At 39.1% G+C, this 13,541-nt stretch overlaps 1 protein-coding gene across 1 annotated transcript; it reads left to right on the forward strand.

The window, feature by feature from the left end:
• Positions 1 to 797: 797 nt before the first annotated feature.
• On the forward strand, positions 798 to 12,883 carry LOC309501336 (uncharacterized protein). Its single transcript, XM_082173385.1, has 12 exons — positions 798 to 1,507; positions 1,723 to 1,818; positions 2,016 to 2,249; positions 2,334 to 2,493; positions 2,775 to 2,834; positions 3,236 to 3,762; positions 8,069 to 8,710; positions 8,926 to 9,021; positions 9,219 to 9,452; positions 9,566 to 9,725; positions 10,009 to 10,068; positions 10,439 to 12,883. Exons 1-12 carry the CDS (start codon positions 917 to 919, stop codon positions 10,969 to 10,971), a joined length of 3,393 nt encoding a protein of 1,130 aa, XP_082029511.1. The 5' UTR covers positions 798 to 916; the 3' UTR covers positions 10,972 to 12,883.
• Positions 12,884 to 13,541: the final 658 nt, after the last annotated feature.

Consider the following 13,541-nt stretch of genomic DNA (forward strand, 5'->3'; position numbering starts at 1 on the left):
GCGCAGCTGCCTGGAGTGGCATGTGTGTTGAGCTCCCAGCTCCGCCTCCGTCTGCTTCTCACTCCGTTATTTACCCAAACATTGTTTGCTCGCTATGTAGGGTGTGATACTATAAAGTATTGATATATAATTCAAATAAAGTACGAACATAAATGTATGCTATTCTACCTGGAGTAGATATTTATGTTAAAACAATGTCAATGCTCGATGATGCATTTGGAGCTCACCTTTCTTTTCAAAAAACTGAGTGAGCAACTGCTTGCCCTCATTTGCCTTTCTCTCTTTAATCTTCTTTTCTTTTCGTTTTTGAGCCCCTGATTTTCCTTTATTAAGGAAAGACATGACTCTTCCCCTGTCTTCCTAGTTCCTATCACGGCTCACTCCAGCTCCTGTCTGTCTCATCAACTGATTCACCGACCGCAGGTCCGCAGCAGAAGCACCTGAACTGCGGGTCGTACCATTTACATTGATTCGAGAGGGGTGGTGGGGCCCAGCACAGCATGAAAATGACTTTTTTTTATACCAAACCAGTACCTAACTACAAGTTTAGTTTTGCACATGAACATTTTTATTTGTACATAAATGCTATACAAATGTTAGTGCATATATATGTATGTATAGAAAACTGACTTCTAAGGCCCCCCCCCCCCCCCCCCCCCCCCCTGCCTCGGGCCCTGGGTACTCGGTACCCTTTACCCCCCCCTTTACGTCGCCCCTGCTTTAGGCTATTTGTAGGCTATTTACCTGTGTCGGACTCGACGACGCATGCGTAACATCACTAGTTTTTTAGTTGACGTGTAAACGCCCTCAAACACGGAACCAGGAAACTATCACAGAAAACCAGCACAGGGGAACGTAATTTATTTGTCGTTTTGCTGTTGTAGGCTTGTCTCTGTCTGTGAGCGCATGCTATAAAATGGCAGAATCCAGTGTTTCTCTGGCTCAGGATCAGTTCAGTTGTTCAATCTGTCTGGATCTACTGAAGGATCCAGTGACTATTCCCTGTGGACACAGTTACTGTATGATCTGTATCACAGGCTTCTGGGATCAGGATGATCAGAAGGGAGTCTACAGCTGCCCTCAGTGCAGACAGAGCTTCACTACAAGACCTGTTTTAGGTAAAAACACCATGCTGGCTGAAGTGGTGGAGAATTTGAGGAAGAGAAAACTACAAAACGATCAACTTGATCACTATTACGCTGAACCTGGAGATGTGGAGTGTGACGTCTGTACTGGGGACAAAAACAAAGCCATCAAGTCCTGTCTGGTGTGTCTGGAATCTTACTGTCAGACTCATTTTGAACGTCACGTGGAATTTCACTCAAGAAAGCGACATAAAATGACTGATGCCATTGAAAGACTGCAGGAGATGATCTGCCCTCTACATGACAGACTGCTGGAAATGTTCTGTCGTACTGACCAGATCTGTGTGTGCATGCTGTGTATGGCGAATGAACACAAAACCCATGATACTGTATCACCTGTTGAAGAGAGGACTGAGAAACAGGTATGAAGCAAGAGCAAAGAATAAATGTATTTCCTCCTTAATGATATGCCTCCACATCCCCAAAAAAGTGCCATTGCAATATATCTACCATTGCAGTGTAGATATCAGTGTAGATGAATGGATAAATAGGAACTAGATTTCAAATTTAGAATAAAAAATCCCATATGTCCACAACAGACAGTCAGACAGTGTTACTGTATTTTTGTCCTCTACAGAATCACTTGGAAGAGACCAAGATAAATTTCCAGCAGAGAGTCCAGGAGAGACAGAAGGAGCTTGAGGAGCTGAGAGAGGCTGTAGAGTCTCACAAGGTGAGTTTAGAGCAGAAGAACTGCTGGAAGAGCTGTTTCAGACTCAGTTAGGACTCTCCTCCAGTCAGTCCGTAAGGAGCCAGTGCTGGAGCTCTTTCAGTCCCACTGAAGCCCACTGTGGGGAACAGGCTGTGTGAGGGACCAGTAAGAGCTGAGTGAATGGACTGGTTCTAATGCGTCTCTGTGTGTCCTAACAGCGCTCTGCACAGGCAGCAGTGGAGGACAGTGAGAGGATCTTTACTGAGCTGATCCGCTCCATCGAGAGAAGCCGCTCTGAGGTGACACAGCTGATCAGAGACCAGGAGAAGACTGCAGTGAGTCGAGCAGAAGAACAACTGGAGCGACTGGAGCAGGAGATTGAGGATCTGAGGAGGAGAGACACTGAGCTGGAGCAGCTTTCACACACAGATGATCACATCCATTTCCTCCAGGTAACAGAGATCTGACAAACAGAATGTTGTGTTTTAAGAAGCAGGAATCTGATTTTCCTTCTGTTTGTCTTTGTGTCTGTGTAGAGTTTCCAGTCTCTCTCTGTCCCTCCTGGATCTACAGACTCGTCCAGCGTCACTGTTAGTTCTCGTCTTTCTTTTGATGATTTAAGAACTTTTGTCTCACAGTTGCAAGAGAAACTGCAGCATACTTTTAAAGAAGAGAAAGAAAACTTATGTAGAATAGGTAAAGTATTCATGCATTTACTCCCAGTAATGTCAATATAATGAATGTAATGTAATCCTACAAAACACTGCATTAAAATACAGGTGGATAAAAATGTATGTTTTTACATTGAAGATGTCTGATGGTTTCCACAGTGCATTTGCCTTTACTCTCATCAATATAACATCAATATAATGAATATCATAAAAACAATATAATCCTTAAACACAATGCGTTAAAATACAGGGTGGAAATGAAATATTTTTACATTGAAGATGTACATTGTCTGTTGGTTTGCACAGTGAGATACATCGAGGTGATTCCCACCCCTGAATACGACAGCAGGAATGAGTTCCTACAATGTAAGTTTTTTCATATATATAAACATGAGCGCGCACACACAGAAAGAGGGGATGGAGAGAAAGCCAAAACGGTTGTTTTATTAAAACAAATAAAAACTAATCTAACTAATACTTTTATATGTGGTACACTTGCTAAAGGTTAAAGATTACATTTTTTTGTTTACATTTTTTACATACAATCTTGGTCTCTAAAATATACAAAAAACAATTTGATATATAGGTTAACCCAATAACACTCCTGAAGAGGGAATTTTTATTGTATTTGTGTCAGTGTTATTCATGATTGCATTGTTGCACATCATCAATCACATTTCATTGATTAAAACATGAAACAACAGGTTTATTTGCTGTGTTAGTGATTATCACTAAGATTTACTTATTGAAATGTGTTTGGTTTTCAGATTACCAGCGGTTCACTCTGGATTCAGATTCAGCCAATACATACCTCAGGCTCTCTGAGTTGAACAGAGTGGTTACTAACATAAACAAACTCCAGCAGTATCCTGATCATCCAGACAGATTTACTCATTTGTGTCAGGTGTTGAGTAAAGAGAGTGTGTGTGGACGCTGTTACTGGGAGGTTGAGTGGAGTGGTGAGGTGGAAATATCAGTGTCATATAAGAGCATCAGCAGGGAGGGAGAGGGAGATGAGTGTGACTTTAGATGTAATGACCAGTCCTGGTGTTTGTGCTGCTATTCCAATGACTCCAGTTGCTCATTCTGGCACGATGGCACAGAGACTGAACTCACTCTACTCTCCAGCTCCTCTAGAATAGGAGTGTATGTGGATCACAGTGCAGGAACTCTGTCCTTCTACAGCGTCTCTGACACAATGACCCTCATTCACAGAGTCCACACCACATTCACTCAGCCTCTCTATCCTGGGATTTGGGTTGGCTCTAATACACAAGTGAAATTGTGTGATTCAGCATAATAGATTATAGACCTTTCACACATTCAGTGCTTTTTCACTATCAGGTCAAACAGTTCTGAATACTGTGAGGATTGGTTGCATCTCCACTTAATTAAGCACGGTGTGATTACAAACCGCTTTTGTTCAGGATTTCTCTGCACATGCTCAGCTGTGCTGGTGGAATGCCTGTAGTAATGTACTGATGGTATAGTAGCCTACATGAAATTAATTTTATACATGCCTTATTCTTTAGCGACATTATGCTAGCTAACTAGTTAAAAATATCAATATATTATTTGTATAATATTATGTCAATAAATATTATTTGTTGCTAGTCTGCAAAGGTTTTCCTGTTATTTTTATCTGTAATCATCCATGGCACGCTCGTTCCAGTGTGTACCTAGAGTATTCATAGATGCCAACTTGTCACCAAGGTAACGTAGTAACAGTAAAAGTTTAATAGGTTCTATTTTCTAAACACTAAATTCTTCATTGTCATTTTAAGAATTGTAACAAACTATTGTGTAAATAAATAATGAAAAGTGGGAGAATTAATTTAGAAGAATATTCATTGACAGTAACAATATGTAAGCCATATTACAGTTTTTCTCAGTCGCTTTGCTGCATTTCTCACATCACTATTTACATTTGCACAACAGTTAATGCAGTTTCAAAACAATTAGTACAAACTGCAAAACCTAGTTGATAACCTGCAAAAGCGTGTCACTTGCTCAAAATGGATAACTCATTCCTCAAAAGCAAGTATTCATGTCAATGAAAGTGTCAGTGTCATCAAGATGAAAAGTCCTGACACCATTGTTTATGAACAAGATAGTCAAATGGCTTTGTCATGTTTTCATTATGACAGTTTACTCTGTAAATGTTTTCCAATGCAAAAAAGTCAGATCTTGGTGACACTACCTGGAAATGCTCAAGACAGCACTATATACTATTTGCACAGCCATTTGAAAAATACAGTAAAGTTACACATTACTGTATTTAGTGAGGTAACTGAGTACAAGACACGGAATATGTATGTTTCACATTTTTACTGCATATGCTCTTTGCAATTCTAATTTGTTCACAGCATTGTGCAAAAGAAAAAATACACCCTTATTTACAACAAACATAAACTCCCTTTGGGTAGAGCTGTGCACAACTGGAAACAATATTGCAGTACATATTGAAACTGAACATACAACATTCATAGTACTGTAATCATTCATGCACATCCAGACGTTCCTCTCTGTCTGGCCACATAATTTAATCTATATCACAGCAAATATCATCTCTTGCAATGCAGCTTTTTTTACACAGTAAAATTTGCTTGACAGATTTTGACAACTAGTTCAACATTTTTGTATGTAATGACTCAAGCAATGAAATGAGGACTATTAGTTTTATATGGAATGACTATTCAGCATTCACAAGTCTAGTTAATTTTGACTGACATGACATAAGCAAATGATAATGATATAAAACAGCAGAGAGTTGGAAGGAATGAGAAACTGCTACTATGATGTGCACAAATGACTAAATGTTGTGGAGGTTGAACTAACTGTTGTGCAAATGTAAATAGTAATGTGAGAAAAGCACCAAAGCGAGTGAGAAAAACTGTAATTATTCTATTAGGCACACCCCTTTTGATAACTTTTGATGATTAACTCTATCAAAAGCCAGGCGTCAATAAAGCCAATTATAACTGAGGAATTTTGTCTTTTATACAACTATTTCTTTCAATGCATATATACACAAGTCAGTGCTGTGCCTTAAAGCCAAACTGATTATCTGTGGTAACTAGATATACACCTAATAATCGATCTAATAGAATTCTTTCCAGAACTTTTGATAACACACTTGCCAACGCAATTGGTCTATAGTTATCCAGACTTCCCAGCTTGCCAGCCTTATCCTTAACAGGTAATGCTACCGACAACATATAGACTCTGGCAACAGCCCATGTTTTATCAAACCATATCACATCATTCCTTGATGCTCTTACATCTTTCCAGAAACCGTTTATTATTATGTAACAGATTTTCTGCCATTGAGTCTGCTCTCATCATGTGTTCATGTTTACAGACATATCGAACTGCATATTTATACCTAGCATTAGTAAAAAAAATATTGTTCCAGAAGAGTCCCCTGTCTGGGCCTATACCTGCTAATTCCATGCCTTATAAATGCTTTCTTAGCTTCAGTATGGCATCCAGACACATACTTTTTCCACCCTGGCTTACTATTACATTTCTTATCAGTGTGTACAAAATATGGTCTACTAGCCTCATACACAGCTCCCACAATATTATAGAAATGGTTTCATGTATTTCCATTTATGTGCATGATTAGTTTAATCTACAAAGTCAACACCCAAGCACCTTTTTCTCCGTTCACAGAAGTGCTACACTGCGTGATGATGAATCCTCATGTTGTTTATGCTGCTATTTGTGCATGAAAAACACTAATTTTGTTATTTTTAATAGGTCACAGATCCAGACTTATCCTTTCAAATTTTATTTAATTCTAATTTAACATGGCATTTAACATAACATAATTCAATTCTAATTTAACATCTTGTCAGTTAGTGTGTTTTGTGTTAGTTTGTTTTGCTAGTTTGTTTTGTGTACAAGTTATGTGTTAAAACACATAACTTGTCAGTTAATGTGTTTTATTGGAGAAATATAGTATACTACAAGTCAAACAAACTTAGCAGAGATCAAATCATAAGATCCTCTTAGTTTTTCTTATACAGTAGGCCTATATAATCCAACAAATATAAAAGTTACAGTTTCTTGTGCAGTTACTGTAAGTATATATACTAATGTCTGTCTGATACGCCTCGCATGGGAAGAACGCTAGAAGAACAGCCAATGATGGAATGGATCTAAGGTCTGCCTCCCTTTCCTCCAAGTCTCCTCTGCCTCTGAATGCTTTATAAAGGCTTTAGAATACTGGCTCCCCTTATTCTTTAGAAAGAGCCATAGGCCTATGTTCCAGATGAAGTGTATTTGTAAGTTAGTCGAGCCAGAGCTGGAAAGGGGGAGGCTATTCGTAACTGTAAGGCCCGGTTTCACAGACAGGGCTTAGAATAAGCTAGGATTAGACCTTAGTTCAATTAGGGCATTTTAGTAGCTTAGTAGTGCTCTAAACACAGTGTTGTGAATCTTGAGACAAAGCAATGACACTGACATATTTAGAGAGATATCAGTGCAAGTTGCTTTCAGTAAAACAGCTCAAACATGCATTTTAGTCTGGGACTATAGCTTAAACCTTGTCTGTGAAACCGGGGGTAAATGTTTTACTGGATCCATTTAAGGATTATTTTATAATTAGGGGTCCAACCTGTGATATTCATGTTGTCCACTAGAGGTCACCACAGGATAATATTTTAAGCCCAATCTATAACTACTAGGTGTACTGATAGTGTAGTTTTATATAATTAGTCTACATAGAAATATGTAAAATATGCTTATAGATCATTAAACAATTTTTTTTTTAATTAAACACATTTTTAAGTAGACAGACAGAAGTAAACATAATGCAGTCCATTTAAAATGAAGAGACAATTTTATGTTTTTTACGATAAGATATTTTATAGGCTACCTAAAGTTTTGTTGTTTTGAATAATAGAATAAACGTGTATTTTAAACTGTAAGCATATGTTTGGGGGCATCAACACAGAAATAAATTGTAAAAATGAAAAGGGCCTTAAGATAAATGCTCAGTCTAGATTAAAGTTTTGATCTGCAAATTATATTTACATTCATATGAAAATGTGGCATGGCGTGATTCAAGAACAGAAAAAGCTAAAAAAATAAAAAAATAAAAATCCTCAATGAAAAACTTAGGGACGTCTCCACAATTATTAACCAAGAACTTTTAACCAAAGTTCCCCTGTGCTGGTTTTCTGTAATAGTTTTCTGGTTCCGCGTTTGTCAACTAAAAAACTATGATGTTGCGCATGCGTCGACGAGTCCGACATAGCCTATTGGTCAAATAAATTACGTTATGCTTGACAAGCGTGAGTTTTCACAATTCCTTATGACAATGAAGTACGTTTCAAGTTCACTAGCGAAATTGTGAGTAGCCTAATTTGAGATGCAGATCATAAATCTGTTGAGAAATGTAAACGTTATTGTGCTTTTCGTCCAGAAAAAGACCGAAGCTCCACGTTGAATTGTAGGCTATTTGTTTTAGACTCTTGCCCGGACCAATAGGCTATGTCGGACTCGTCGACGCATGCGCAACATCATAGTTTTTTAGTTGACAAACGCGGAACCAGGAAACTATTACAGAAAACCAGCAGAGGGGAACGTAATTTATTCGTCGTATAGCTGTTGTTGGCTTGTCTCTGTCTGTGAGCGCATGCAATAAAATGGCAGAATCCAGTGTTTCTTTGGCTCAGGATCAGTTCAGTTGTTCAATCTGTCTGGATCTACTGAAGAATCCAGTGACCATTCCCTGTGGACACAGTTACTGTATGATCTGTATCACAGGCTGCTGGGATCAGGATGATCAGAAGGGAGTCTACAGTTGCCCTCAGTGCAGACAGAGCTTCACTACAAGACCTGTTTTAGGTAAAAACACCATGCTGGCTGAAGTGGTGGAGAAACTCAAGAAGACAAAACTACAAGCTCGTCCTGCTCAGTGTTACACTGAATCTGGAGATGTGGAGTGTGACGTCTGTACTGGGGACAAAAACAAAGCCATCAAGTCCTGTCTGGTGTGTCTGGAATCTTACTGTCAGACCCATTTTGAACGTCACGAGGAATTTCACTCAAGAAAGCGACATAAAATGACTGATGCCATTGAAAGACTGCAGGAGATGATCTGCCCTCTACATGACAGACTGCTGGAAATGTTCTGTCGTACTGACCAGATCTGTGTGTGCATGCTGTGTATGGCGAATGAACACAAAACCCATGATACCGTATCGCCTGTTGAAGAGAGGACTGAGAAACAGGTATGAAGCAAGAGAAAAGAACAAACTTATTTCCTCCTTAATGATATGCCTCCCATCCCCCAAAATGTGCCATTGCAATATATCTACCTTTGCAGTGTAGATATCAGTGTAGATGAATGGATAAATAGGAACTTGATTTCAAATTTAGAATTAAGAAATCCCATATGTCCACAACAGACAGTCAGACAGTGTTACTGTATTTTTTTCCTCTACAGAATCACTTGGAAGAGACCAAGATACATTTCCAGCAGAGAATCGAGGAGAAACTGAAGGAGCTTGAGGAGCTGAGAGAGGCTGTAGAGTCTCACAAGGTGAGTTTAGAGCAGAAGAACTGCTGGAAGAGCTGTTTCAGACTCAGTTAGGACTTTCCTCCAGTCAGTCCGTGAGGAGCCAATGCTGGAGCTCTTTCAGTCCCACTGAAGCCCACTGTGGGGAACAGGCTGTGTGAGGGACCAGTAAGAGCTGAGTGAATGGACTGGTTCTAATGCATCTCTGTGTGTCCTAACAGCGCTCTGCACAGACAGCAGTGGAGGACAGTGAGAGGATCTTTACTGAGCTGATCCGCTCCATTGAGAGAAGCCGCTCTGAGGTGACACAGCTGATCAGAGACCAGGAAAAGACTGCAGTGAGTCGAGCTGAAGAACGACTGGAGCGACTGGAGCAGGAGATTGAGGATCTGAGGAGGAGAGACACTGAGCTGGAGCAGCTTTCACACACAGATGATCACATCCATTTCCTCCAGGTAACAGAGATCTGACAAACAGGACAGTGTCTTTAGGAAGGGAAGAGATTGTGTTTTTCTAATGTTTCTGTGTCTTTAGCTGCTGTTTCTATTGTGTCTTTGTGTCTGTGTAGAGTTTCCAGTCTCTCTCTGTCCCTCCTGGATCTACAGACTCGTCCAGCATCACTGTCAGTTCTCATCTTTCTTTTGATGATTTAAGAACTTTTGTCTCTCAGTTGGAAGAGAAACTGCAGCATACTTTTAAAGAAGAGAAAGAAAACGTATGTAGAATAGGTAAAGTATTGAATCCCATATTTACTCCCAGTAATGTCAATATAATGAATGTAATGTAATCCTACAACACATTGCATTAAAATACAGGTGGATAAAAATGTATGTTTTTACATTGAAGATGTCTGATGTTTTCCACAGTGCATTTGCCTTTACTCTCGTCAATAACATCAATATAATGAACATCATAAAAACAATATAATCCTTAAACACAATGCGTTAAAATACAGGGTGGAAATGAAATATTTTTACATTGAAGATGTACATTGTCTGTTGGTTTGCACAGTGAGATACATCGAGGTGATTCCCACCCCTGAATACGACAGCAGGAATGAGTTCCTACAATGTAAGTTTTTTCATATATATAAACATGAGCGCGCACACACAGAAAGAGGGGATGGAGAGAAAGCCAAAACGGTTGTTTTATTAAAACAAATAAAAACTATTCTAACTAATACTTTTTATATGTGGTACACTTGCTAAAGGTTAAAGATTTAACTTTTTTTTTTAAACATACAATCTAGGTCTCTAAAATATAAGAAAATCAATTTGATATATAGGTTAACCTGAAGAGTGAATTTTTATTGTATTTGTGTCAGTGTTATTCATGACATCATCAATCACATTTCATTAATTAAAACATGAAACAACAGGTTTATTTGCTGTGTTAGTGATTATCACTAAGATTTACTGATTGAAATGTGTTTGGTTTTCAGATTACCAGCGGTTCACTCTGGATTCAGACTCAGCTCATACATACCTCAGGCTCTCGGAGTTGAACAGAGTGGTTACTAACATAAACAAAGCCCAGCGGTATCCTGATCATCCAGACAGATTTACTCATTTGTGTCAGGTGTTGAGTAAAGAGAGTGTGTGTGGACGCTGTTACTGGGAGGTTGAGTGGAGTGGTGAGGTGGAAATATCCGTGTCATATAAGAGCATCAGCAGAAAGGGAGGGGGAGATGAGTGTGACTTTGGATTTAATGACCAGTCCTGGTGTTTGTACTGCGATTCCAATGACTCCGGTTTCTCATTTTGGCATAATAACACAAAGACTGAACTCCCTGGAGTCTCCAGCTCCTCTAGAATAGGAGTGTATGTGGATCACGGTGCAGGAACTCTGTCCTTCTACAGCGTCTCTGACACAATGACCCTCATTCACAGAGTCCACACCACATTCACTCAGCCTCTCTATCCTGGGATTTGGGTTGGCTCTAATGCACAAGTGAAATTGTGTGATTCAGCATAATAGATTATAGACCTTTCACACATTCAGTGCTTTTTCACTCTCAGGTCAAACAGTTCTGAATACTGAGGATTGGTTGCATCTCCACTTAAAGGACAAGTTCGGTATTTTACACTTAAAGCCCTGTTTACAGATCGTATCTGATGAAATAGAACGGTTAAGATTAAAATTTGGACACATGCTGCTGTCCCGAGAATTTTAGGTTTATTTCGAAAAAGAAAGTTAAAGGAAAGTTGATAGATGGAAGTCGTAAGAAGATTGAAGGTTAAAAGAAGGTTGAAAGATTTAAGTCTTAAGGGAATCCTTTGAAGGAAAGATCTATAATAATATTCTTTTTTTTAATTTTTTTAAAGTACTGTATTTTATTTTATTTTTCTAAACTGTTTTAATTATTCTTATTTCTTTTCATTATTTTAATTTCTTCTATGTAAAGCACTTTGAATTGCCATTGTGTATGAAATGTGCTATATAAATAAACTTGCCTTGCCTTGCCTATTCAATGAAATGCCCGTGGTTTGCTTGCAATTGGCAAAGGTGCATTATCGCCACCAACTGGGCTGGAGTGTCTATTATTCAAGCTCTCAACGGAAGAATCACGGGTGTGACGCGTTTGGCAAAATAGGTCCACAAAAGCGAAATAAACCTAAAATTCTCGGGACAGGAGCATGTGTCCAAATTTTAATCTTAACCGTTCTATTTCATCAGATACGATCTGTAAACAGGGCTTTAAGTGTAAAATACCGAACTTGTCCTTTAAGCACGGTGTGATTACAAACCGCTTTTGTTCAGGATTTCTCTGCACATGCTCAGCTGTGCTGGTGGAATGCCTGTAGTAATGTACTGATGGTATAGTAGCCTACATGAAATTAATTTTATACATGCCTTATTCTTAAGGGATACTCCACCGTTTTTTCATATTGTACTATGTTATTCCCTTAACTGAGACGAGTTGATACATACCTCTCGCGTCTCAGTGCGTGCACTTAATCGCTCTGGCGCACGGTGCACTTTGATAGCACTTAGCTTAGCCCAGTTCATTCAATGGTACCAGAGATGAAGTTAGAAGCGACCAAACTCCTCCACGTTTTCCCTATTTAAATACAGTTACACGAGTAGTTACATGACCAAGTATGGTGACACAAAATAAAACGTGGCTTCTCTAAGCGGTTAAAAAGGACAACTATAATGTATGGCAGAATAGCACTTTTGGGAGTAGTTCGACTCGGCGCAGTAAAAAGTCACGTTGGTTCTACTTCTAATGACAGAAGTGAGAGGGAGAGGGGGAGAGGATATTTCAGGCGTGACTTCATAAACTCCCTTTGGGTGCACAACTGTAAACAAAGCATATTGGAACTGAACATACAACATTCATAGTACTGTAATCATTCATGCACATCCAGACGTTCCTCATCAGTGAAAGCTGAGATTCACCTGAGAGAAATTGTTCAATTTAGGAGACATTTTCAGGGGGAAAAAAAGATTGAAAAAAATGTGTAAAATTTGCTTGACAGATTTTGACAACTAGTTAAAAAAATTTGTATGGAATGACTCAAGCAATGAAATGAGGACTATTAGTTTTATATGGAATGACTATTCAGCATTCACAAGTATAGTTAATTTTGACTGACATGACATAAGCAAATGATAATGTTATAAAACAGCAGAGAGTTGTATGAAAGCAATTGATGCATGTCCAAAAGCATTTGCAATTTGTTAGAAGGAATGAGAAACTGCTACTATGATGTGCACAGATGACTAAATGTTGTGGAGGTTGAACTAACTGTTGTGCAAATGTAAATAGTAATGTGAGAAAAGCACCAAAGTGACTGAGAAAAACTAATTATTCATTGACATACCATATGACCATCGTTGTTCTCATGATTGAATATTGGTAATACATCTTTATTAGGTTGAATGGGTCATGTAGTAGTTTATGCTTAGCTTTTCTTGTAAATATTTGCACACCAGTGCCTTCCTGCTTCAATTGCTCCACCATCATCCCATTCCAAAGAAACACAAGACTGAATGACTACAAACCTGTTGCTTACATATATGTGGTCATGAAATCATTTGAGACTGGTGCTAGCCCACCTGCAGGACATCACTGGAACCTTCTAGACACTCTTTGGTTTGGCTGACGCACTACATCCAACAACATCTTGACAAGCAAATTACTTAAGGATCCAGGTCATGGACTTCATTTCGTCCTGCACAAACAGCACTGGTGCTCCACAAGAATGTGTGCTCTCTCCCCACAACACAAATTACTGTACCTCTACAGACCCCTCTGTTAAGCTCCTGAAGTGTGCAGACGACACCACAGTTATTGGCCTCATTCAGGACGGCGATGAATCTGCATACAGAAGATAGATCCAGCTGACTATCTGGTGAAGTCACAGCAACCTGGAGTGGAACATACTCAAACAAGTGGAGATGGTAGTAGACTTTTAGGAGGAACACCCCAGCACTCCCCCCCCACTCATCATCATCATCATCATCATGAACAGCACTGTGGCCGGCGTGAAGTTCTTCAAGTTCCTGGGTAGGGTTGCACCAGCCATTCCTAATTTCTC

This window comes from Leuciscus leuciscus (assembly GCF_965113295.1).
Source record: "Leuciscus leuciscus genome assembly, chromosome: 6".
Taxonomy (NCBI): Eukaryota; Metazoa; Chordata; class Actinopteri; order Cypriniformes; family Leuciscidae; genus Leuciscus; species Leuciscus leuciscus.